This window comes from Uloborus diversus, chromosome 9 (genome assembly GCF_026930045.1).
Source record: "Uloborus diversus isolate 005 chromosome 9, Udiv.v.3.1, whole genome shotgun sequence".
In the NCBI taxonomy this organism is placed as follows: Eukaryota; Metazoa; Arthropoda; class Arachnida; order Araneae; family Uloboridae; genus Uloborus; species Uloborus diversus.
The window spans coordinates 135430998-135454211 of NC_072739.1; the positions used below are offsets into that span (position 1 = coordinate 135430998).

The 23214-nt window shown below is 34.7% G+C and overlaps 1 protein-coding gene across 1 annotated transcript in view; it reads right to left on the bottom strand.

Moving 5' to 3' along the window:
• LOC129229286 (23 kDa integral membrane protein-like) overlaps positions 1 to 23214 on the bottom strand; it is a 50505-nt gene that overhangs the window by 20084 nt on the left and 7207 nt on the right. Inside the window, exons 2-3 of the mRNA XM_054863560.1 lie at positions 13283 to 13480; positions 12358 to 12438 (exon numbers count right to left, since the gene is read on the bottom strand). Coding sequence (XP_054719535.1) covers positions 12358 to 12438; positions 13283 to 13480 — 279 coding nt within the window. The remainder of the gene's footprint in view (positions 1 to 12357; positions 12439 to 13282; positions 13481 to 23214) is intronic.

Genomic DNA, 23214 nt, shown 5'->3' on the forward strand with positions numbered 1-23214 from the left:
ACATGCATACTCATTCATACACATATACACTCACACACACGCGCGCGTGCCTTTCCACACGCCTACGTGCACGCACTTAAGCCTTAAGCCTATATACACACACACTCAACTATACACGCGTAACCACCCAGGAGGAGGGACATCCTTGGGGGGGGGAGCCGTTTCTAGAAACAATAACTCTAATAAGTAGGGTCTTATCGCAACTCGTGATTGCGAAAAACATAATTTGAATTCAAAGTTTCAGAATTCAAATTAGAGTTGATTGGAGGAAGAGTTTTTATTAAACATTTCTTCAATTTCCTTTTCATTCATCTGAAAATCCTGGACAGTCAATTTTCATTTACAAAATAAATTAGGGAGAAACACGCGAATTGAGCAGTCATTCCAACAAATTTGAAAAAGAAATCATTCGTATTTCCACTGGCGTAAATCAAACTAAATTTTTCAATAATATTTCAAACACATATTCTACCTGCTTATTCAACTTAGTGTTGATTAAAGTTTTCCATTTCATTACCATTTTATTCTCAATAGCAATTTAAAAAATACGACGCAACAATAATTTTCAGAAAAATATTTCAAGCATTACTAGCAAAGCAAGCCCATCAATACATCGACGATGTCATGCATTTGAGACTCGCCATCTACTAATCACTCAGCAAATGAAGCTCAAAGTTTAAAGAAAAGTTCTGTGTTCAAAAAAGTTTTTTTTTTTTTTTTTTTGTTACATCAGTTTTCGACAAAAGAAAAGGTTTTTGGTAAACCTGTTTCTTTCTGAAATCACCTCTCTTCAAATATAAAATCAGTTCAATTTACTTATTTTTTATTTTAATAAGTATTCGCAGGAACTCTCTGAAATACAGGATGTCCGAAAACTCTTTGACACATTTTTAAAAAATCATAAAAAAGCAACAAATTTTCGTATAAATATGCTATTTGTACAATAATTCACATTTTCCATGTGCTTCTTTTTGTCAAATGGGGTCGATTCCGAAATTTTAAAAGTATTTTGTTTTTCTGAAAGAGCATGCTAAAAACATAGGTTTTGAGTATTTTTTAAACAATTTGACAAAGTTTAATATTTTGAAAAATTATTTTAATCGTTTAATTTTCTTTTTGACACCTCTGCACACGACATCACAACTGATGAAATGCCATTCACTGATGCCATTAGCGCAGAGCGCAATATTTAACTCGCTTTTTTACTCATATGTAGTGGCAATGATATGGTTAATAGCAAGCGTTGACCATAATATTTAATTCGCTTCTGAATTATCATAACCTGGAAACGCGGTAGACAGCAACTGCAAGCATTCAGTGCGCCAGTGGATTGCGCGCCTAAGTGAATCACTTGTGACGTGATAAAAAACCACACCTTGTTTGAAAAATAGGACATTTTAAAAAGTAATTAAAAATTAAACGTTTTGAAAATAAAAGATTTTTTTCGCTCCATGTTATTTTATTGCTCATTCTATCAACTTTGGTGACTAAAAGTAGTACTTTTGACCGATGGAAAGAATCCCATTGTGTAGCATTGATAGCATTTCAAATCTGAAGCTAGGGTCAGGTGGGGTGGAATGGGTATAAAAACAGGTATTTTTGAAATGATTATTAAACTATTCAAATTTGATATCCAACAATTAAAAAAAATTAACTGAGTTTTTACATTTCAACAATACACTTCACATATCCATAGTTATTATTACTGAAATAATTTTATTATTTAGTGAAAAAGCAATCGTTTCAAAGTCGGTTTCTATATCCATTCCACTTTATGGGGTGGGGTGAAATGGGTAGTATTGTTTTAAAATAAATTTCAGAGTGGAAACATGAATTTATTTATTATTTTTTCACAAAAATCTATTAACATAGGGTAAAAAGCAATTAGACTGTAATTTCACTGCAATTAAAGGTATAATGTTCACGAATATTGAGGATTGGCTGACTTAGATTTTGATGATCTGTTCTTCTTCAATTTTCATTTTCACTTGACTGGGGAAGTTGAAAAAAATTCCCATCAAAGACTTCTTAAGAATTTTTACGACATAAGCACAATAACATAAAGGTTCTAGAACTCTTGAGCAATAAAATACTTTTTAAATTTCTTAACACTGCATTCAACTAGCACCCAATCTCCTGTAGATATTGTACTTCAGCATAAGCTTTAGTGGAAAGGGAGTTTGATCCGACTGGTTTTCAATTTATTTGGTCAGCTCTGGAATTGTCTAGTGGTTGCATGGCGGTGGGCAAATGATAATTTCATTATCGATACAGTAAAACCTGAGAAGTTGACCACCTGTCTAAGTTGACCGCTGTTTTCAGGCACGGAATTAGCCCTTGTCATATAAATCAACCTCTGTAAGTTGAACACCTGTTTCAGTTGACCACTAAAGTAGTGCACCGCGAGTGGTCAACTTACACAGGTTTCACTGTTGCATGCTTTACAGTTTCATAGGTCAGCTGGCTTGCATGTCTTTTCAGATGCCTTGCGAAAAGTTTGAGCCATTCTTTAAAGACTGTGTCTTCCATCCAACCAGATTTAGTGCAACCATAAGCAACTCCATAACATAAGGATTTCAGAATATAGAACTTCTGATAAAACGAACAACTTACTTCAGAGAATAACTTTTAATGAGAAAAAATGTTAATTTCAGAGCCTATGTCAATAAGCCTAATATTATACCCATTCCACTCCACTTAAAATTTTCAAACATATTTCTTAAAATGTAGAGACTTTTTCTTTTCTGATTTTTTCAGTTGACAAAGGAGACTTCCTTTAATGAAAATAATAGCAATAGAGTGCTGTCTAAATTCAAACAAAATCCCGAAAACAAAGTTTTAACGATATCAGCAGACCTGGCAGATTCACCTCTTTGTGTGCTCTGTGAGGGGACTTCTCCAATGACAAGGGAGCATCTTTATAGTTGCTCCTCTTTTCATGACATTCATAATTGTGATGACTTCCAGGCCCTAACACCCTTTGAAGCCACTTCATTGTTATACTGGACAGCAAGACGCCTTATGCTTGAAAGAACGATGGTGGGCGTAATTTAAAAAAAAAAACGATATCAGTTAATTTTAATTCTTACAATATAACTTACAAGAAGGCTGCCACGAAACTGGCTGTTTCCATTCAGTTTTCTCTTGAACCAAAATTAAGTCAAACTCTTGTAAACAACATGAAGGTTTTTATTTTTAAAAAAATTATTTTTCTTTTCTGTAACTCGAAAGATTAATAAACTACCCATTCCACCCCACCTGACCCTACTAATTATGCAAGTAGCACAAACTGCCCCGCAATCCATGATGGCTAAAACATGGGTTGAACTTGAGTAGGGGAAACTAGGGAGGTTTGATCCATAGGGAAACTTGACCCTGGGGATTTTTTCCATGAAAAGGATATTTAACGAAAATATTAGACACATTATTGGTTGTCCAAACGCACAACAGTATTTAGCAGAGCGAAGCCATTTCAAAGTTATCAGTGGCTTACACATTAAAATCTTTAATCTAAGTTGTTAAGAGCCATTATTTTGAAGTTCAGACAAGGTGTGGCAGTGACCACTTTTGATTTTTATAATTTTTTTATATGTCAAAGTAGGTCATGAGAAGTGAACATTCTGAAATTTTTAGCCTTCCAAAAAAATTTTTTCGCTCGTTAAAAATTCCCAAAGTTTGACGTTTTGCAGCGCTTTTTAGAAACATTCTAAAAGTCGCGTTTCAGTGCGCTTTAGCTCTTTACAGAAACACCACCCCACGGTAATGTTTATATTTATTGGTTGTACTGTATCTAGTGATGATGACTTCATAGTTATTTTGGTTGGGGGTTGTTGCTTTCTTCAGATAAGGGGTCGCAAAGTATGGATTTTATCCGTTTTCGCGCAAGTTGAACCTGCGTTATTTCCCCCAAAAAGCCACCCCCCGAAAAAAATGTAACATATACTGAAAGTTTATACTGTGAAGAGAGTAAATGGCACAAAATTTGTTTGAGGTTTAATATTTTTTAGGAGAAAAATACCCTGATATTTTTCAAATTATCAAAAATTGTGCTTTTTTGATCGCAATTAACTGAAAACAGCATCACTAGGGAAAAAAACCTTTTATATATTATGGTACCTGGCTATGTGTAAAACATCATGAAAAAGAAAGCAGCATGGGATCTCTCCTTGTTTTCCAGAAAATATTTTTTTTTTTGTAGCTCATTTTATGCGTTTTCTCTACGTAAAACATGTGTCCAGTATGCAGATTAGATCTTCTAAAACTTTAAGGATGTAGTAAGAATGTATATATTTGTGTATAGAGAAAGAAAAAGACTAGTAATACTTTATTTTTCTGATTTTTACAAATTGATGGTATTTTAATTGCAGGTAATTCAGAAAACGATAAATCCATATCATATATATATATATATATATCATGAACAATATCTGCTTCACTTTCCTCTAAATGTCTATTTTCTATGTCATCTTCAAATACCTCTAAAAGGCTGTCAGTTCTTGATAAATCAGTATTATTCGCTTTTTCTTGCTTGGGATATCAGCTAAAAACAGTTTGAATTTGACTTTTTGTCAGATATTCGTTCGGTTGGGATATTTTTATGTCTTCAATCATCTCTGTTCTCATTGCATGTTCTACTTGGTCGGACGTCTGTTTTCTGCCGGTTTTTTACCATAAAGGAACTTTTCATAAAGAAATTCTATTTGTTTCAATGAAAATTGTGTACTTTTACGAGTTGGGAGAGCCCACCCCTCACATGAGATTTCCAAAATGTTTTCTTCTTTGTTTTCTCTTTTGTTTCAGTACATGCAATGAGAATAGAGATGATTGAAGACATAAAAATATTCCAACCGAACGAATATCTGACAAAAAGTCAAATGGAAGCTGCTTTTAACCGATGTACAAAGGAAAAAAAAAGCGGATAATACTGATTTATCAAGAACCGACAGCCTTTTAGAGGTACGTATTTGAAGATGACATAGAAAAAAGGCATTTAGAGGAAAGTGAAACAGATATTGTTCATGATATTTCTTCCATTGCTACGGACATAAATAAGAAAGAATTATTTTGGGATTGATACGATAAATCTATATATAGTATATATATATATATATATATATATATATATATATATATATATATATATATATATATGCATATATAAATATATACATGTACTATATATATATATATATATATATATATATATATGATATCGATTTATCGTTTTCTGAATTACCTGCAATTAAAATAACATCAATTTGTAAAAATCATAAAAATAAAGTATTACTAGTCTTTTTCTTTCTCTATACACACATATATACATTCTTACTACATCCTTAAAGTTTTAGAAGATCTAATCTGCATACTGGACACACGTTTTATGTACGAGAAAACGCATAAAATAAGCTGCAAAAAAAATTATTTTCTGGAAAACAAGAAGAGATCCCATGCTGCTTTCTTTTTCATGATGTTTTACACATAGCCAGGTACCATAATATATAAAAGGTTTTTTTCCCTAGTGATGCTGTTTTGAGTTAATTGCGATCAAAAAAGCACAATTTTTGATAATTTGAAAAATATCAGGGTATTTTTCTCCTAAAAAATATTAAACCTCAAACAAATTTTGTGCCATTTACTCTCTTCACAGTATAAACTTTCAGTATATGTTACATTTTTTTCGGGGGGTGGCTTTTTGGGGGAAATAACGCAGGTTCAACTTGCGCGAAAACGGATAAAATCCATACTTTGCGACCCCTTATCTGAAGAAAGCAACAACCCCCAACCAAAATAACTATGAAGTCATCATTACTAGATACAGTACAACCAATAAATATAAACATTACCGTGGGGTGGTGTTTCTGTAAAGAGCTAAAGCGCACTGAAACGCGACTTTTAGAATGTTTCTAAAAAGCGCTATGCAAAACGTCAAACTTTGGGAATTTTTAACGAGCGAAAAAAATTTTTTGGAAAGCTAAAAATTTCAGAATGTTTACTTCTTATGGCCTACTTTGAGATATGAAAAAATTAGGAAAATCAAAAATGGTCACTGTCAAAATTTCCGTTTTTTGTCTGAATTTCAAAATAATGGCTCTTAAAACTTAAGGTAGAGACAAAAGAAAGCTACCTAGGGAGCTTTGACCCAAGTTAGGTAGGGAGACTTGATCCAAAGACTAATTTGATGCTTTTTCAATAAATTTTTGTTTATGAATAGTTAAAATATTACGATTTAGGCCTAATGATTTGACTTGATTGATCTAAGTTGTTAAAAATTTAAGGTTAACAAACGAAAGCTACCTAGGGAGCTTCGACCCAAACTAACGAAGGAGACTTGACCCAAAGAATAATTTAATAGTTTTGGAATGTATTTTTGTTTATGAATAGCTAAAGTATTGTGTTTTAGGCCAAATGATTTTATTTTATTTAAGCAATATCTCAAATAATGTGAATATGAAGGCGTGATTTTTTATATTTTTTAATTTAATGAATGTCTAAAATATTTTGGTCAAATAAATTGTTTATATTTGACAAATAACTAAAATACTAATAATCTTTAACTTTTTAAAATAACTGAAATATTGTTTAGGCTGAGCTAATAAAGTTTTTAACTGGATTTCTGCTTTTCTGTTGAAGTGGAATAAGATTAAATTAAAAAAAAAAGTGTAGCACTTTGCCTAAAGAGTGAACAATTTTTGTTCATTCACTTCAAGTATCACTTCTTAGAGCAAAACACAACATCAAAAATCACTGCGTTTTTGATTTCAGTATCTACGATTTTTCTTACATTCATGAAGGTGGGTCATGTCTCCCTAAGTGTTGGGACAAGTCTCCCTAGCTCTAGAGACAATTGCGGAATATATATTTTTTTGTAACATTTCTACTTAGAATTATGCTATTATTTTTAGCCATAATAATGTGCACAATGGCAACCTATTTTTGGATTTTTTTTTTATTTCGTTCTAACTTTCCTACAAAAATTGTGGAAAAGAAAAAAACAAAAATTGGGTCAAGTCTCCCTAGTTTCCCCTACCGTTTAGATATAGTTCGAGCAACAAACGGTGCACACATCGAACTCAGGTAATGAAAGGAATTGTTTTCTGTTTATTAAAAGGATTAAATGCCTCACCTTACGTTTGTTTTTCGAACTGTGACGTTTTAGCGCCACCTTTAAAAACTCAAGTTCGAAGTTCTTTTCTTTTTTTTTTTTTTTAAATATTTCTTTATCTTTATCTTTACCAATAATAAAGCTGAAAGTCTCTCTGTCTGGATATCCGGAGGATGTCTGGATGTCTGGATCTCTGTGACGCGCATAGCGCCTAGACCGTTCGGCCGATTTTCATGAAATTTGGTACAAAGTTAGTTTGCAGCATGGGGGTGTGCACCTCGAAGCGATTTTTCGAAAACTCGATGTGGTTCTTTTTCTATTCCAATTTTAAGAACAAAACTATCATAAGATTTACGAGTAAATTACTAAATTATCATAACGTGGAACCGTAACATGGACACAAGCCAATTGGCGAGATACGAAATTATCATAACGTGGAACCGTAACATGGGTACAAGCCAATTGGCGAGAAAATTCACCATACAGTATTTGTAAATATACAGGCGAACCAAAAGACCTTTTAATTTTTCTATTACGGACAAAGCCGTGCGGATATCACTGGTTAGTATTAAAGTTGAAAGTCTGGATCTCTGTCCAGATATCTGTCAGGATGTTTGTGATACGCATAGTGCCTAGACCGTTCGTCTGATTCTCTTGAAATTCGGCACATAATTAGTTTGTAGAATAGGGGTGTGCACCTCGAAGCGATTTTTCGAAAATTCAATTTTGTTCTTTTTCGATTCCAATTTTAAGAACATTTTACCGAGAAAATTATCCAAACGTAGACGAGCAAATTACCATAATGTGGACGAACAAACTACCATATGCGACCATGGTCGAGCAAATGAACATAGCAGATTGGCGAGAAATTCATCATCCATTATTTGTAAATATACAGACGAACCAAATAACCTTTTACTTTTCTACTACGGTCAAAGCCGTGCGGGTACCACCAGTGGTGTCATAAAATATTCCGTGAACCAGTGAAGTACTATTGTGCAAACTTCATTTTAATACGACAATTTGTTTCTTTTTTATGAATTTTTCAAATGTGTCAAAAACTTTTCGGACCCCCTGTACATTTAATGATAACAATCACAGAGTTCTTATCGTTACGTAAACATATTCACTCCCCAACTAAAATATGTATAAAAATATACGCACAAGTATAGCCCACACTTCAATACCGAGGAATCCACGATGGTTTGGATTGGTCTGGAAGAAACAGTATGTTTAATGTATTTTCAGATTTTTGAATTTTTCAAATTCAACTTCTTCATCGCTACTTGAGTGTGATTTCAACAGGCAACAGAGGAATTAGTTGGAGTGATGATAAAAATTTTCGAAACCAAGAGAAATATGTTTGGGAATTTCCACTGGTAATTCACTAACATTTTCGAAGAAAATCACAAGCATTTTATTATATTCCAAGCAAAATATACATCATCCTCATAAAAATGATAGCCAATGATCGAGTAACGCTCCTGACGTCATCAACAGTTAGACTCGTGCCACGACATGATAATTTGATAGTATGTTTTGGTAATGTTTAAAATGACTTTATTGTGACAAGGCTGAACTAAATCCAGTAAACTAACTGTTTTACTGGTAAGACTGTCAGGGAAACTTTCATGGGAATCAAAAAACGAAAATGTGGTCAACAAATGAACGCTATCTCCTGGAGTTCAGGGTTCATCCACTGGAGAGAGGCTAAAATTTCAACTATCAAAATATCACCAAACAGGCAATGGCTTCGTTCAAATGTAGAAGCAATTTTCACCCGTCATATCTTCACTGGCGATTTTCTGGTTTTAATAAGAAATTCTTTGAGTTTTGTTCTTTTTAAGCTAAATGTAATGTTGTAATTAAATTTTCAAAATATTTTTTAGTTGATTAAAAAAAAATAATTAAAAACAGGGTTACTGACTGACATCTAGAGTGTTTTAATGTCAGTCAGTTACCGTGTTTTTAACTATTTTTTAAAACTCAATCAAAAAATATTTTCAAAATTCAATTACGTTACAAAATTCAGGTTAACGAGCTGATGCGTGCATCACATGACTTCTTTTTACTCCAATTTAATGTCATTTTCCCATTATTGGCAATTTTAATGTGATTCAATAGTTTACTTTCTAAATATCACCAACAGTGCCCAAATCGAAATCAGATTTAAAAAAAAAAGCCAAATTTGTCGCTTGGCGACCAAAAGACTGGCGATATATCGCCAAGTGTCCGCCAAATTTTAACACCACTTGAGATTACATCGAAATTAACAATGATTTCCCTCCAAAAAGGGGCAAAAGGCCACCTTAGGAACATTCGAATGCAACCAAAAGGGTAGGTGCATAACTAGATCCTACTAGGAGTCCACGTACCAAAGTTCAACTTTCTAGGACATACCTTTTTTGAGTTATGCGAGATACATACACACAAACGCCTATACGCACATACAGACGTCAGGAGAAAACTCGTTGTAATTAACTCATGGATCGTCAAAATAGATATTTCGGGTGTCTGTACGTTCTTAGGCACTTATCCACGTGTGGTCGAATCGAAAAAAAACCCAAAATTCATTCGGGGGTGAGCAAAATAGAAATTAAGGTCGATTTTTGAGTGAAAATTTTTTTGCGAATACAATACTTCCTTTTTTGTTAAAGGAAGTAAAAAGAACAATAAACTAGAGGAGAAGATTATAAAAATAATGTTTTATTTTGCGTGGAATGTGATAAAATGCTTGCGGTTTTTCTTCGAAAATGTCAGTCTTACCCGCAGAACTAATTGCATAGCTATCACTTGAAGTTGAGATTTTCGCCCGGATTATCCATGCGTTTTACAAAAGTTATAACCACGACAATTTAAGGGCTTCTTAAACAAAAGGAAATTTATTTTTATATTCATCGCAATATAATATCAGTTAATGTAGTTGCAAAAGTAAGATTTACTTAGACGACTTTATGAAAAAAATGACAGTTCACTATATTTTCCATTGCACTTCCGTTGCACGTTGAAATCACACCGATATCTAAGCTACTTTTCTAAACTAAACATTCGTTTAAAAAATTGAAAATTTAGCAATTTAAGGCACAGACCTTTTAACGCGCGTACACGAGAACACAAACCCACTTTTTTAGATTTTAGGTACTTCCTTATTTTAAAATAGCTCCCTCATTAATGAAGACTATACAGTCATTCTAGGTAAGGCCACTAAAAAGAGCAGCTGACTCATCCGACATTTTGGTTCTAAATTAGTGCGCCTGAACACATTATTATCTTTATTTTATACAGTAACCACGTTGCGGAAAACTGGTTGCTATAGATGTGTTGTTGTTTTTTTTTAAATTATTTTATCATCTTATTGGGAAAGATATATGTAATTTATATTTAAAATTAAGTAAGGTATAAATGTGGGGTCCATTACAGGAAACAGGTCCTGATAAATTGTTATTTAATTTGAGAAAAAATTTTCCTCGTAGATTTACCTGAAAAGGGACTTTTCGTTCAACTAATCATCAATTATTTTACGACATTGGAATCAGCGCATAAAATGAAGTATTTACAAATACTTGAGACAAGGCTCGATCCATAGCTGTTTTAGAACCAAAATGTCGGATAGGTCGATCTGTCCTCTAAAGGGGTTCTAACTTCAGGTAACTTGGATCTACAGTTTCTTCATTTCCTAACTGCTCCACTCAAATGTTAATAGTACAGTGAAACCTGTGTAAATTGACTGCTTGCTATGCAGTACTTTAGTTGTCAGTTTAGACAAGTGGTCAACTGATAGAGGTTGATACACATGGTATGATACTCACGTTAGTAATGAGCCTCACGTTGTATTGACGCATGCGCATCATGCAGCTCGCTCCGCTTGACAGTAACGGCGGTGGGGATTGTTGGTTTTACAGCGCAACGCAGGTTAGTTGCCTCCCAGCTTTTGGAGCGGTACCATCAGCTTTAACAGTAACTCCAATACTATGGTGTGTAACACGACGATATAGAAAGTTCGTCAGAGCAATGCAAAGAGATAAAATTTTTGCATCCGGTTTCCTTCCCAAACATGCGCTATTCTTCAACAGGTGTTTGGGACTGAGTGTCTGTCTTATTTACAAGTAGAAAAGTGGCAAGAGGCCTTTCGTAAGGCCGGGAAGTGGTGACTGACGGACCCCAGTCTGGATGCCCGTCCTCGACTCGTACTGACGTGAATGCGCAACGAGTGTGTGAATTTTTGATTACAAACTGTCGTTCAGGTCTCTACCAAGTAGCAAACGCCCTGGACGTAATCGGAGACAACGGTGCAACGCATTGTTACGGAGACGTTGCACGTGCAGAAAGTCTGCGCGAAACTTGTGCCGATAGCACAAGTTCATTGCTCTGCACTCTTACGCAACAATGTACTCTATAAGCATAGACTAGTTTGATGTACTCTCACGCTGCAAACGATGTTCTATGTAAGCAAGAACGTATTTTTATATACTCCATTGTTATCCTTGATGTATCTTTTGAACTCAATCCACTGATGTAATATCTGATCACGAAATTTCTGACGTCACAATAATCTCTCCTCTTTAGGAGTTATGTCACCATGCTCTAAATTTCTTGAATGCATTTATTCTGTAAGCATTATTATTTGAACTGTTTGAGCCCCACTAAACTTTACACCTATAAACCTGCGACTTTCTGACTGTGAGATGACCGCATTGTAATACTCACTAACGAGTAAGTACACATTTATGTGTTCACGCAATTATCTTAAAATTGATCGATGGGTACCATTACACCAACAAATGGAGCGTTGATAGCCTGGTGGATTGAACATCGAACTCAGAATTGGAGGGTCTCGAGTCTTGGTCTCGTTTCGTCAAGTACCAGCGAAGTACGTGCTCGTTAAATCCATGAATCCGAAAGTCACTTGGACTGTCATTTGCAGTTGCCATGGGCACAGCGTTTCTGGAGCACCCCCCGATCCCTTACCTATAGAACTATAACATAACTCAGGACGCTCCCTTTCGTACAGAACTATGGCTAAAACATGGAAGTATGAGGTATGGCTCTACCATCAATCGAGGCCAATAGTTAAACTCCTGTCTCTGTACTGGGCCTCTCTTTTATTATGGGGTTCGCTATAAACCATTCTCAATGTAGTTGAGCAGGGATTGTCTTTACTGCCATTTTGGTTTCCCAATTGGCATTAATAACAGCAACAACAAAAACTTTCACGAATAAGATTAGTAGGAATTATAATATACTAAAATACTTACCGAATTGCTATATGGGGCACTCCAAAGTAAAACAAGTGCGGCCAGTTCAAACAAGAATACAATTCCAAAAACAATGATGTACTGTAACAAGAAAACAAAATGTAGTATTCCGCAAGCGAATATTTTTTAAAGCAAATGACGAGGAAAGAATGAAAAACTCAACGAAATCCGAAGTGATCAAAAATTTTCGACTTCTAAAGACTTTTCGACTTCTTTTTAATTACCAAAAATTAAGAGTTTTAGAGAACTGACGAAAAATAAGAATCTATTTTAAAAAAAATCTTTATTTTATTAAAAACACAAATGCAAGGTTAAAGCCATAAGGACGTGTGGTCGTATAACAATCCACATTTTTAACCGCAAAACTTTAGAACTTTTAAAAACTTTGTCAATAAATTAAGTACCCGTAAAATAAGTATTCGATGATTTACTACAAAATGATGATTCAAGAGACTAATAAATCGCCAAATTTCATTGGCTGATAAAAGTCTACATCTTGAATCAATTATATTAACAGAAATCATTTTTTTAAAAGATTGAACCCGACAATTTAAGCGCTCTTAAATTCATTGCTTTTAGCTTAACAAAACTAAATGTTTTAAAATGTGTTGGACTCAGCCTCTCATCTCTTCAACTGGTGGATGAAATAAGTGCAAGCGTGCTTGGGAACTGAACCCTAGGGGTTCCGCGTTCGATTGACCACTTAACCGGAACGTCCGTCTGGCATCCCAGAGCCCTCGGTCTCGTAAACAGAGATGGGCACAGTAGGCCTTGGCTCCCATAGGCTGCTGCGAAACTGAGCTCAGTTTTATATTGACTGATAACTCTCAAAAGTCAGTATCTTGTTTGAAGCATTTGAATAACACAAACCGCGATTACAATAAGAAGCATAAGCATACGAACTACGATAGAAAAGATAACTTACGAGGAAGAGGAGCCACCTTCGTTCTGCGACTGCGCCGAAGCACCCGAGGAACCCGATGATCAGGATGACGAGGGAGGCGATGATGCACATCACCAAGACGGTCTTCAGATTATCCACTTTCAAGGTCGACTCGTACTGCCAGAATTCCGGATCCACATACACCCAGACGGACAGGGACAACAGAACCACGCCCAACAGCTGCGACACATAAAATACGGGTTGCAATCGTCTATTTAAACAGTTTCCTTCATAGGCGGCTCGTACGGGGTGTTGGAGGGGGGGGGGGCAAAGGGGCAACTGTCCCCAAACTTCCCGAAAAAAAAAAAAAAAAAAAAAAAGAGGTTGCGTCTTCAAAATTCACGACTGATTGAAAAAAGATGAAATTGATCGATTCTAGTGTTTAAAGAAAGATGAATTAACTTGACAAGTCAGTTTTGGTTCATCGCCCACCAAACTCTGCACCTTCTTTACCTCCCACTTTTTGGTGTTTTGGTGTTTAAAACCTAATTTCTTCCAATACTTTACTTTAAAATATATCACGTGACTTGAGATCCTTGCTTCAAGATTTGAAAGCTTCACTCTCTCTCCATCTTTTATCCATTCTCAATGCTTTCAAACTATCAGTCACTAAATAGCTTCCGTATAATTTTTTTTTCTTTTTTTGAGCAATCCGAATTGCTTATTGTTCTCATTCAACCGCTGTTGACGTTAAGCTAATTTTTCAGCTTGGACCAGGGGCCTCTTCAGCACCACCACCCACCGTCCTCTTCAGGCCCACTTTCTTCCGGAATCCGCTTCTCCTGGTCGGTGGCGTCCATGTCCTACCCACACGCACGCTCATACACACACACGCGCACGCTCATACACACACACGCGCACGCTCATACACACACACGCGCACGCTCATACACACACACGCGCACGCTCATACCACACACACACAGAGACACCTTTGCACACATACACACACGTCTACGTGCATACACACACAACTATACACACGTAACTGCCCAAGAGGAGAGGCAGTTTTGGGGGGGACAAGAGCCGTTTCTAGAAACAATAACTCCAATGAGTAGGGTCTGTCGCAACTCGTGATTGCAAAAAACATAATTTGAATTCAAAATTTTAGAATTCAAATTCTTTTTTTTTTTTAATTTTTCTTTTTATTTCATCGTTTTAAACTCTATTTTTCTATAAAAAAAAAAAAAAAATCGCGCAAGTCAGAAATAGTCTGCAGATTTCCTCAAGAACATGCGATGGGCGTTTCTGGTACTCGGATAATGAAATCCTTAGTTTACATCCGCAACTTGAACATACCTGTATACTGTATAGTCTGACTTGATACCAGAAGGTTACGTGTTGCATATCACGTCCGGGTCGCCAGTTATAGACGCAACTTGGACGTTTCAAAAATCGCATAAGTATCACATAACTGAAACACATATTAAAGTAATCTTTTTTAATTTATTTATTCTAAGGGTTTTTAGTATCGACATCAATATTACGCTTGTTATTACTTTTTTATTTAAAAAAAAAAACACCATCTAATTACGAAGCATCAAATGTTGAATTACGTTTTGTCTCCAAAGATATTTACTGAATTCAAAATCGGAATAAAATACAACTAAGTAAAATAAATGTTGCTAAAGGGGTCATTCCATTTTAAATCAACAAATGGGCCGTTCCGCACCATTTTTTATTCTGATGAAATTTGGTAGGTAATATGAGGCAGTGAGAAGCTAAGGGATGTAAGTGGGCATTTCAACTTTTGAGTAAAACGCGTTTAAAGATAGCATCCTAGGTAGGCTTTCATTGATTTTTTTTTCTAAATCATGCTACATAACAATAACTACCAGGGCTACTAGTACCATCTCTTGCCCCAAGTTTAAATAAAATGTTTGTTTTTCGTAAAAAATTATGTTTTGTAAATATAGTTAATAAAAATTGGAAGCTATTTGTTGTTTAATTACATTTTGCAAATATATTTCAATGAAACATGATTACATGGTGATTTTTAAGGTATTTTTCCAGTCTACTTGGCCTCTTTTAAGTAATGTGCAAAAATTATTATTGCATTACTTTAAAGGCTTATATCTCTTCTACGCCCAAGAAAAACAAGACAGTTTTTGTTTTGTTTTAAAGGGCAATGTAACGGCTTCTTACCCTAGCATTTTCAAATTTTTATCACCTAGCCCACAGGTCGCTTTTGTGGAGTGAAAAAACCCATCTTATCAGTTTTTCTTAAGTTTAAGCAATTTTTTTATTATAAAGGACTGCCAGTATCAGCGTATTTTTCTTTGTACTTCTAGTATGCACAATCAACTGCAACAGGGAAAAAAATAGTTTCCTACAGCAAGTTCATCATTGGCTATTTTAGGATCGAAATGACGAAAACGGTCTAATTAGAAATTTTCCGTTGTCAAATCGTGGTTGAAAAAGTTACGTTTTCGTCATTTCGAGCCTGAAAAAATCGATGATAGACTTACTGTAGAAAGCTATTTTATTTCTTGTTGTAGTTGACTATGCATACTAGAAGTACAGAATAAAATAAGCGGATATTGGCAGTCCTTTATTATGAAAAAATTGCTTAAACTTAAGAAAAACTGAAAAAAAAAATGGTTTTTTTCACTCACCAAAAGCGACCTGTGGGGTAGGTGAGAAAAATTTGAAAATGCTAGGGTAAGAAGCCGTTACATTTCCCTTTAAAACAAAACAAAAATTGTCTTGTTTTTCTATTGCGTAGAAAATATATAAGCCTTTAAAGTAATGCAATAATAACTTTTGCACATTACTTAAAAGAGGCCAAGTTTGCAAGATAAATACTTTAAAATACGCCATGTAACCATGTTTCATTGAAATATATTCGCAAAATGTAATTTTAAATAACAAACAGCTTTCACTTTTTCTTAACTATATTTACAAAACATAATTTTTTTTTTACCAAAAGCAAATATTTTATTCAAAGGATTATATCTCTTCTACACATGGAGAAAAAAAAAGGGACAGTTTTTGTTGTGTTTTAAAGGGAAATATAACGGCTTCTTACTCTAACATTTTTTTTATTTTTTTTTTGCTTCTAGTGTATAGTATGCATAACTAACTACAACAGGAAAAAAAAATAGCTTCCTATTAAAAGTCCCTCATGACATTTTTAGGCTCAAATGACTAAAACGACACTTTTTAACCATGATTTGACAACCGAAAATTTCTAATTAGGCTTAACTTAAATCTTTTCTTTTTATGCACAAATAAAAGTTCATTCTTTCACCTTTAAAATAAGACGCTTTTGGTCTTCTTACTAATTTAAATAAATTTACTAGAGCTTTTTGAATAATGATCAAAAAATGCCAAATTTTACTCATCCGCGGAGCAAAAAAATGGTTTGGGATCAAAACTTCGCTGGACAAAACTTCGCGGTCAAAACTTCGCGTGAACAAAACTTCGCGCGGACAAAACTTCGTGCGGTCAAAACTTCGCGTGGACAAAACTTCGCTTGGACAAAACTTCGCTTGGACAAAACTTCGCTTGGACAAAACTTCGCGTGGACAAAACTTCGCCGATTCATAACTTCGCGTGTCTAAAACTTTGCCGATCCATATAACTTCGTGTTTCTAAAACTTTGCTTATCCAGAACTTTGCGTAGGTAGAACTTCGCGCATTCATAACAATGATCTTCCATAAACATATCATATAAACATAGCAAACAAGTAAAAATGTGTGTGTGTGTGTTTTTTTTTTTTTTTTTTTTTTTTTTTTTTGTGGGATTTATTGTTTAATGATTTTTCCAGGAACGCATTAGACACACACTATAAAAAACTAACTTTTCATAATGAATTACTTGATTGCAAGTTAATTGTGTAAATCCTAAATAAATTTAAGTATAGCAAGATAATAAAGTAATTTAATGGTATAAATTTGAAAATTAAATTAAGATTAATTGATCACTTTTCCAAAAGCGATTAATTGGTTTTATAATAACAATTTAATGTTCTACAGCTAACTAACTGAAAAATGTTTGACAGTTAAAAATTTTGTGTTTCATTTTAATTTTTTTCATCATTTATTCCTATTCCTATTTCAAAACTAGTTTTTCAAAATTTGTGAGAAAAATTCAGAAGCGATCCTACCCCCCCCCCCCCCCCCCCCCCGCCCTTTCTCCAACTTGCTTTCTGCGGTGTTAGTCATAATTCTCTCGCCTCTCCATTCGAACAAGAAATTGAATGATCGAATTTTTTTTTTTTTTTTTCGAAATTTTAAATTCTAATTATGCGGAGAAGATGTTCTATGATGTATGGATTCATGAAAAGTAAAATAAAATTTTAAGTTAAGAACTGCCACAAGAGAGATAAATTTTAGAAAATTGAGGTTTTTTTAGCAAAAAAGTAATCTTAAATAAATTTTAACACAGAGTATATACGGATAAAGTTGAGACTTGATCCTGGAATGGTCTTTATAATGTGTGGTTGTTATAACGAGCGTCAACTGTTTATGTAATTTAAAGATTGTTTTCACATTAAAACTAAAATAATTTAATTTTAAGAAGTTTTATTTCAGAAGCGAAAAGTAATACATACATGCACGAAGTTTTGTTTGTGCAAAGTTTTGTACGCACGAAATTTTGACTGCGCTAAGTTTTGTCCAGGCGTAGTTTTGACCGCGCGAAGTTTGTCCAGGCGAAGTTGTGACCGCGCGAAGTTTTGTCCTCGCGAAGTTTTGTCCACGCGAAGTTTTAGGCGCGCGAAGTTTTGACCACGCGAAGTTTTAGGCGCGCGAAGTTTTGACCACGCGAAGTTTTGTGCACGCGAAGTTTTGTCCACGCGAAGTTTTAGGCGCGCGAAGTTTTGACCACGCGAAGTTTTGGCCGCGAAGTATTGTCAGGCGAAGTTTCGGCCGCAAAGTTTTGACCCATTTCCAAAAAAAAAAAAAAAAAAAATAGCTATGTCTCAGGAATAAAATTTTTCCAAGAAAAAAATGTAACAGTTTTGGGGTACAGAATATTGGTACATATTACCTGGCAAATTTCATCAAAATCAAAAATGGTGTGGCACGAAAATTTCTGAAAATTTGTTGATTTTATATTGGATGGCTAAAACATAATTAAGCGCAGACGATAAAATATCGGCTGTTTAGCTACAAGTTCTTACATTTAAGGATTCGTGTTCACTATTAGAAGTTAACCTTTGAAAAAGTCTTAATTCTTATATTTAGAATTCAAGCTTCTGCTATAAATTTTACACTGTCCTAAAAAAAAAGAAGGGGGAAGAAAAGACAAACTTCAAAATGTTTCTGACAAAGTTCTTTCTGATGTAAATTGCCCCCCTAGTTCCAAATATGACCACCGTTTTTTCCCATCGCATCACACTTTTTAGAAATTCCCTCCTCCCCATTTTTTTTTCTTTCCAGTTTTCCAGTTTTTGTAGCCATTATTTTTTGGGAAAGGGAGCATTAAATGAACCGTTGACATGCTTCTGCGGGATTAGAGAGGTTTGAAGTTCAAAAACATGGTACAGGTTGGAAGACCTACGGGGTTATTCCTCCCTCAGCTATGTTTTAAATCACCAAAACCGGTCTTTTTATTTGAGGGGTTTGTTTTACACGTTTTACACTTATTTTTCGGCGTAAAACCAAGTATAGGATTCATTCCTGTGAGTCCCAAATCGGAAAAAATTTTCACGTTGTAAAAAGCAAAAATATTGGAAGCATCGAATGTAGCATAGCACAGCACAGTCAGAGTCGCATCGCAGATCTTCAGTAAGAAACCTTCCCGCATTATTCAACTTACATTCACAGATATAATTACGATAAAAATGAATTTAGGTATGCTTATAAAGTAACATTAATGTGTATATTTATATTTCTGGTGCTGCAACAGCTCCATTGTACATCAAGTTTCATACAAATCTGAGATGATTCATTTTTTTTTTTATTTTGCTCTAGCATGAAAATACCTCCACCTTAGTTTTTGAGGCTTGTTTTAATTTAAAGTTGAAAATACTTATTATCAACGAACAAACTGTCATATTGTCGAACCACGTAGTTTCTATTTTCATATCCCGCCAGCCCTAGTCTTTACCGCAGAAACAGAATCGTCTGCTTTCTCTTCCAAAAAAGGATTCCTTCCGGCGAGGCGTGTTTCCAACCTGAATCATGAAGTGCAGATAAGCTGCAAACACAAACCCTGACAATCTATCTTCAGCCGTGCCGAAGATTAAAAATGCATCCTTATCTGCAACGGTTGCGTTAGCTTTTGCACATCGCTGTACCTATTGAAAAAATTATCTTATCTCAAACCTATAAGTCTAAGAGGGAAAACGAGAAAGGTGTCTCTCAATCTCAAATTTAAGAATTTTAGGTGGTTTGTATGAATAAGGGGAGAGTTTGAAGCAGAGGAGCACAGAGATCTTGGAGCTCGTCACAAATGACTTTACGGTCCCCCTCCATAATGTTTACCGCTATGTCTTTATACATATTTCACTCTCATTTTAAAAATGTCGGGTCTCCTTCAGGCTCGGGCCAACAAGAGTGCCTTCTCTCTCTCCCCCCCCCCGTGCACACCCCTAGTTTGAAGAAACGTCTTAAAAGCATAGACAAATTTGAAAATTAATTACCTATCTTTTTTTTTATTTATTTACACTGGAGGTTAATGCTTTTAGTTTTGCTCTAACGAGAATTAGTTATGGAGGAAATTTGTACAAAAATTAGACATTTTTTATAGTTTAGTAGAAGCAGAGGTGTTTCTAGTCACTCGGGGTGGTAATTTGTAATGTCAAGCATTTAAAAAATATACACATAATATTTTGAGTAAATGAAGTTTATACAATTTCAGAAAAAACTCATTTCTATTCATTTTCCGTAGCAAAAGTCGAAATTGAAGAAATCAAAGAACACGTATAAATTGCAATAGCTTTTCGTGGAAAATTTGCCAGAGACGCAAACATAACCGGCCCCTTCCCTCAACGTTGTGTTCCTTTTTTAGCCTACTTTCCCAGTAAAAGTCAGAAAAAGAAGAAAAAAGCATGAAAGAAGGCTTAATGCATCTTAAAAATATCGTGAAAAACAAAAAAAAGTCAAAAATAAATAAAATAATTAAATAAATATTGAAAAATTAAAAATTGGAAAGTAGGGTATTGAGATGGGGAAAAATGTCTGTCGGTCTGTCTGTCGGTCTGTCTGTCTGTCGGTCTGTCTGTCTGTCCCCCCCCCCCCTAATAACTTTTGAATGAATAGTCTGATTCGAACAAACTTTTTTTTGTTCGAAAGATCTCGGCGAGGACACCTCATTCCCATATTTCACTTTTTGATTTGAACTATTTTTTGTTCAATTTTGAACACTTCAAAAAAACTTAACATTAGCGCCTACGGGGATATTCAAAGCAATTCCGAACTGTGAGGCGAATTTGCTTCAAACAAACTTTGTAGGAAAAAGCTTTTGATAAAAAACTTGTATATAAGATATCTTTTTGATTTGAACAATTTTCCGTTCAATTTTGAACAGTTCAAATCCCTTAACATTAGCGCCTACGGGGAAACTGAAAGTCAATGTAGATTCCGTACTTGAAGGCGGATTTACTTCAAACAAACTTTGTTGGAAATAGCTCTTGACGACCTACTCCCGACTCCGACTCCGAGAATTTAGGGTGACCTGACACCGACTCTGACTCCTGTTCCCGACAATTTATCGGACTCCGACTCCCCGACTTCGACTCTGACTTCGTAGCTTTGGCAAACATTCATACACGGAGGACAAATGACTGACTCCGATTCTTGGATATTCGACTCCGACTCTTTTATCCCAAAATGAGATTGACTCCGACTCCGACTCCGCTGTGGTTTTAACTGTGAAATAATTATTGTTGATATGATTTGTTTTTATTTTCACGATAAAGTTTTAATTTAGGTATTTAGTTTTCGGTGAATAAAAACTAAAAATATGCGCAGACTTTTTTTTTTATTTTTATTTTGGTACGCGCATTAATTCGTTTAAAAAATTATTTTTTGCAACAGGGGAAAAAGAAACGATTTTTTTATATGATGTATTTATTTTAATGAACTTATTATTATTTTTTCGTTTTGAAAGCTGTTAAAAAAATTTTTTAATGGAAAGAAGTGTATTAGCTGCTTTGCTTAAAAGGTGCTGCTATTTTATTTGTTCGTTTTTTTTTTTTTTTTTTTTTGAAGAAAAGTAAGGAATATTTTATTCCTAGAAATCAGCTTAAAATATTAAAAAAAATATGTTTGAAAAAATTTGCGATTTTAGCTATTTTTGAGAATATTGATCAGGTACTAGAAAGTAGTATGGGTATACGGGAAAGTAGGCTCGTCTAGTTCTAGACGGAACTTCTTGTTGTAGTTTCATAGATATTAAATACAATTTGAGATTTAATGGGCAAAACTTTCAGAATTAAGTTTCTACATTTTCCATAAACTCTTGATAACAAAACATTTTGGGTATGACCCGCAGAAGGGTATCACCCGAGGCAGAACGCTGCCCCCCCCCCCCCCCAACCTGTATTGATGCCACTGGTAGATGTAGACATTAAAAACTTTTAGTTGGTGCATTAAAGCATCGTGAATAGTTCATTTCTGATTTTTGTTTTTAATTATGAAAATAAAGCAATGAAAAGCTAAGGTTCACCACGTGACGCCCTCTCATGTCTTGGCGCCCGGCGCGATCGCCCCGATCTTCGGACGGCCCTGACTGGGATGGCACCGTGACAAAATCAATCATATGATCAAAGAAAGCAACCGCTGGAATCTATCCGAAAGAGTAGACCTTCAAGTACTTCTTGCTGAAATTGACCCAGAAATCCATTTAAATTCGCTGCACTAGACACACGAATCTTCGCTACACTTGACATACGAATCTTCGCTTCACTTGGCACACGAATCTTCGCTGCACTTGGCACATTAATCTTCGCTGCACTAGGCCCACGAATCTCATTAAAAAATTGACTCGTTAAATGTAACTGCATCCGACTTCATGCTACTATGTATGTGAAGTATGAAGAAAAAGATAAATTTTTGCGTACGCTAAATTATTTCGAAAGTGATTTATTTATCTTGCCAATGTAAGAGAAAGCATAACATATAGTGTTTGGTAAATAATAATTGGTATTTTTGGTATTTTTGGGCGGAAGCAGCGACATATTTTGACAATTACAGCATTTGTCACTCCACATAGTAAAAAAAATGTGATGAACTTTTTCCGTAACTTAATCCGATTTTTGAGAACGCATTTTCACGTAAGAATTTCGAATCTTTCGGATTATTTCTAAATAGAGGATCTTTAATCGTTTGAGTAAGAAGCCCCCCATTCCACCCTGAGTTTCAGTCCTTTGGTTTTACAAGCTTTTAAGTTGCAATAACTCTGTTTTAATAAACTACTACACTACTATTACTAAACAAATTAAGGTTTGCTAAAAAAATCTAAATAATTTCTCAATTTATAATACTCTATTACTGTGGAACTGATGGGCGGTTAGGAAGTTTTACTATTACTAATAATGTGTATTAAAATGTTGATAGTGGGTATAAAAATGTTGACTAGCACTCACATACATATTCATCTGAAAACGTAAACAAATGTGACCTGACCCTTCCTCCACTCACCCCTTCCTGCAAATAAGCCCTTTATCCTAGTCAAAACATATATATCTTCTGGCGAATCTTCGATGTCGAAGCTTCCATTTTATAGCGATTGCATTTCCCTAAAGAAACATACTCGTGCTTTATCTCTAAAATGTCCAATGTGGTTGATACAGAGTTGAGCAAGTGAGTACTTGAGTATAAACGAGATTGGTTCCTCAAAAAAAAAAAAAAAAAAAAAAACTTCCGGAAACAGCAAGGAGCACAGCTAGAGGGAGCTAGGGGACCAACCACCCATAGCACTTGGTTTTAACAGATATTGTCAATTCTAATAAGTTTCACTAGAC